Source organism: Impatiens glandulifera, chromosome 7, assembly GCF_907164915.1.
Source record: "Impatiens glandulifera chromosome 7, dImpGla2.1, whole genome shotgun sequence".
NCBI classification, from domain to species: Eukaryota; Viridiplantae; Streptophyta; class Magnoliopsida; order Ericales; family Balsaminaceae; genus Impatiens; species Impatiens glandulifera.
In genome coordinates, this window is record NC_061868.1 from 37,158,623 (window position 1) to 37,163,210 (window position 4,588).

At 37.6% G+C, this 4,588-nt stretch overlaps 1 protein-coding gene across 1 annotated transcript; it reads right to left on the reverse strand.

Moving 5' to 3' along the window:
* Positions 1 to 1,177: 1,177 nt before the first annotated feature.
* On the reverse strand, positions 1,178 to 4,371 carry LOC124944512 (alpha-xylosidase 1-like). Its single transcript, XM_047484778.1, has 3 exons — positions 4,083 to 4,371; positions 3,344 to 4,017; positions 1,178 to 3,194 (listed from the first exon to the last, which is right to left on the reverse strand). The coding sequence occupies exons 1-3, from the start codon at positions 4,349 to 4,351 to the stop codon at positions 1,306 to 1,308; spliced, it is 2,832 nt and encodes a 943-aa protein (XP_047340734.1). The 5' UTR covers positions 4,352 to 4,371; the 3' UTR covers positions 1,178 to 1,305.
* Positions 4,372 to 4,588: the final 217 nt, after the last annotated feature.

Sequence of the window (4,588 nt, forward strand, 5' to 3'; positions counted from 1 at the left end):
CTACAGATTGACTCGTAATTATTATTTTGGCATCTCTAAAACAGTTTAAATGTATTTACAAATATAAAATAGAATTAAAAAGATAATTGACTTTTCATAATACAATATGCATTTTTAATATAGAAATGTAACAAATAGTAATAAAAAAATATTTAAATTGGTTGTTATATATTTAATTTAATTTTTATTTCTATTTATATATAACTATTTATTAAAAAAAATTATAATATAATTAAACAATTAAATGATTTTTGATATGCTTTATTTTTTAAGTTTTGATAAATAAAAAATATATATTTTATATAACTTATACTCGGACAATCAGATTTAGATTTATGATAAAAATCCAATTCAAGTATCCATTAATATTATGTCTCACGTAAATATCAAATTAATTATGTGTCTTAACTCAAATCACTTTAAACTTAATTATTATTATTATAAGTGAGGTTTATGATTTAAAGAGAAAAATATTTAAGGAGCAAAATGTTCAAATATATATATTTTTTTTAATTTGGCTATTTTGTTCCTAGGGAACATAAGAATTGCCCTTTTATTTTTATTTTTTAATCTGAATGAATTTGACATGGAAAGTTGTGAAGAACACGTGAATATTAACTTTTTATTTTAAGTTAATATTTATATAATATATTTTATTGTAATTATAATATTTAAGCTGGTTTTATATTATTTTAATGATTAAATTTATTATGTTTCAATTTAATGCTATTTTATTTGACTCCTTATCAAATTAAAAATAAAAGTCAAATAATAGGTTTAGTTGGAAGAAATTAATATAAAAAAATGAAGTATTTTAGAAAGTTAAAATGAAACGTGGGTAATTTAAGAAAACAAAAAAAATATTCTTTTAAAAGGAGTCAAATTGATATATGTTTAAGAAAAAAAATGATGGTAATGACTTTGGACTAATCAGAAGCCAACTCCAACCCAAAAAACAATTTTATGAATACACATCTATTTAGAATTTTAGAGTTTAGACCTATCTTAATTTGAATTATAGTCCAGATTCCAGAATCAGATCATATCAAAATCTCATATGGATAAAAACCCAAATAAGAAAACGGGATAATTGACTAGTAATGCATCAAAACCGGTTAATTCGATGCTACATATACAGACACTACCACTAAAAGACAGACACTACCACTAAAAGACATAAACTCAAAATAAGAGAAGCTAGCTAGGATAAATATTTATTATCACTGAAAGACATAAAACATAAGACATTAAAAGGAATAATTTCAATGACATGTGCAATGGAGAATGGCAAGAACAAATCTTTTTTCATCCTTTGATGCCCATTTTCCATGACATTTTAAACTTCTTACCCAACGGTAACTCCAACCCTTTTACCTCAACCATCATACTCTTCACCTTATTACCCTCACCACCTTCTTCAACATCATGCGGGAACTTCATCTCTGTTTCGTTAAACGTTAACTTCGATGTGTCCAAAACTTCCTCACCATCGATCTCAAGCGAGACCGAACCTCCGATCCCCTTCAACCCTAACACGGTCACCTTCTCGATTATCCAACCATTCTCCAACGCGTACTTACTCTCCGTAACCTCCGACCATATCTTCACCGCCCCACCATCATCAACACCAGCGTAGAAATCAACGTAAGTTGAGTACCCATTCCCTAATCTCATCTCCGGCAGCTCATCCTCGTCTAGATAAAGATTTCCCTTCGCTTCACCAGCGACAGCACCCGAAGGGAAAGCCACGACGATACTAAAAGGCGTTGTTCTCGCCTCTCTCGAGATTGTCCCGCCTCTCTGCATCGGGAGGATCGTGTTCTCGTATAAATGGACGTTGATCGCGTTGAGAGGAGCGTCCAACGTGAGGTATCGCGATTGTTTCGTCGTTATAGCCTGACTCATGTCGAAAAGGTTGTACCACGTCCCCGGAGGGAACAAAGCTGAGACCGTCGTTTTACCCTCGTCGAGAACAGGGGAAATCATCAAGCCCTTCCCAAGAAGAAATTGCGTGCTCAAACCATGAACTTCGATTGCATTCGGGAATGAGAAGAACAGGGGTCTCGCGATTGGGGCGCCGGTCATGTGGGCTTCGTAGCTTAACGTGTATAAATACGGGAGAAGCTTATACCTCATGCCCAACGCGTTTCTAGCCGACTCGGCCACGGTTTCCCATTGATAAAGCTCTTGTCTCGGCGAGTAAAAGTTCGCATGATCTCTCGAAAACGGGTAGAAAGCGCCAACCTCGATCCAACGGTTGCAAAGCTCTTCAGTCGGAGCTGGATAGAAACCACATATATCCGATCCCACCATCGGTACGCCGAAGATACCGAAATTGAGCATCGTGGAGATGGAATACTTTAAATCTTCCCAAGTCCCCTTGTTATCCCCCGTCCAATGTGCAGCATATTTTCCCGACCCAACGAACGTGGAACGAGTCAATATGAACGGACGTTTACCCGCGATCCCGAGTAAGGCTTTATGAGTGGCGACAGATTGTGAAAACCCGTAAATACTATGAGCATTGTATTCAAGCACTCCATTATAATGGGTGGCGCTAGTCGCTATAGTTTTGTAACCTATCGGGACTTGAGAGCCCGACGCGTTTATCTTATAAGGTGGGTCGTCCCATCGCGTATTCGTTATGTTCTTACAATCCAAACAACAAATCCAACCAGGGCCAGAGCCAGTCGGACATTGTCTCCCTTCGGGGAGGGTACATAAACCGGTACAAAAATTTGAAGCCTCGTTCATGTCTATCCAAAGACCGTCAACAGGGACTAGGTCGTGAAAACGGTTGATTTCTTCTCCCCACCAATCAACCGTTTTTGGGTTGAGGAAATCAGGGAAATTGACTGCTCCCGGCCAAACTTGAGCTAAATAAGGCTTTCCTTCGTACTTGATGAATACGTCGTTAGCGATTCCCCTTTGGTAGACACCGTATGTGTTATTGACTCCGATTCCGGGATCGATAAGGACAATGTACTTCATCCCTCGAGAATGAATCTTTTCTAGAAAAGCTAATAGATTCGGGCGTGGGTAGTTGATCGGGTTGAGAGTGAAATCCTTGTGACCATCCATATGATCATCATCGTTCCAAATTACATCGAGTGGGATCTTTGCATTCTTGTAATTCTCCACCACGTCTTCAACAACCGATAGATTATGGTATCCCCATCTACATTGATGAAAACCTGTTGGGGAGTGACAAATTAAATTGAAAGAATAAAAACAAAACACTATTCCCAGTAAAACTGTCCTGTCTCTCTTCCCGTGACATGTTAAACAAAATAGTAAATAAACAAAATGGTAAACAGTATTGACAAACAGACAGAAAACTTACCCAGTGACCAGTAAGGCATTGGGGCAGGTCTGCCGATTAAGGAAGTATACTGATCAACGACATCCAGAGGAGTGGGACCAGATAAAAAGTAAAGGTCCAAAACACCCCCAATAACCTTATACGTTAATGAGTTTCCTCTATAGAAAATATCCATACCATTACTATTCAAAAGTAAAACGGCATGGGCAAATGCGTAATTTTCCACCATCCTCAAATCCATATACACAGGATGTGACCCGTACAAATCCGTGTTAAGATTAATGGCGGATACATCCGTTGTGTAAAGAGTATATGGGTCGTTTGGATACAGTTTAATCCCATGAGGTTGAGTGTTCTCTCCAAGGCCGTAAAGAGAAGCATTGACGGGTAATCTTGTGGATAACTCAAGATATTGATCTTTAAACACTAGATTATTATATGGGTCGGATTGTTCCGCACTCGAATTGAACAGAACTTGACCGTTTGATCTCCTCTCCACGGAAAAACCAAATGGGTCCGCGACGTAACTGAATATAAGCTCAGACGAAGATGATATCGGAATCTTCGTCTTCCCGCCGATCATCTTTTTCTTCAATGGAGGAGGACGTTGTCGGGGAAGGAGGTCGTACGGAACTTCCCATCTTGGTTTATCTGCGTCGGTGATGTGGACCCTTAATCTGTCGTTGGTTTCGTGTCTGTAGGAAGTAGTTTTAGTTAGAATGAACAAAATGTGGATCAAATAAAGATACTAGCTACTTACTTGACGTAGAGCTTCAAATTAGGGATATCGGAGCCGTAGATATTGTTTTGGTTGTTGACTTGAAGGAGACCGAGAAGGCCGGAACCGTCCGGCGAGGGTTGGATGGAGATGAGACGGTAGCCATTACCGATCTTTGGAGAAGATGGAGGGGCCGCAGCAGCAGCATTCAGTGAGAGAAGAAAAAGACTGAAGAAGAAGAGGAGAGAGAAAAGGAGCTGGAAAGAGGGAGTAATGGCCATCATTGATATGTGGAAAGATTGAGCATACATTTTGGCCACTCTTTACACTATTGTGGTTTATATATATATATATATATCATAAAGAGGTTTTGCATTTTGTGTGGCAAACTAAATTATTGAACAAACAGAAAAATAAACTTAGAGGAGTTAAAAAAGTCAGTTTCATTTTTACTATTCTTATGACTTTTCTAGATTGGTATCTTAAGCATTTATTACTTAGATTTGAGTTAATCTTATATTTAGTTAGATTAAATATTCTATTTACCC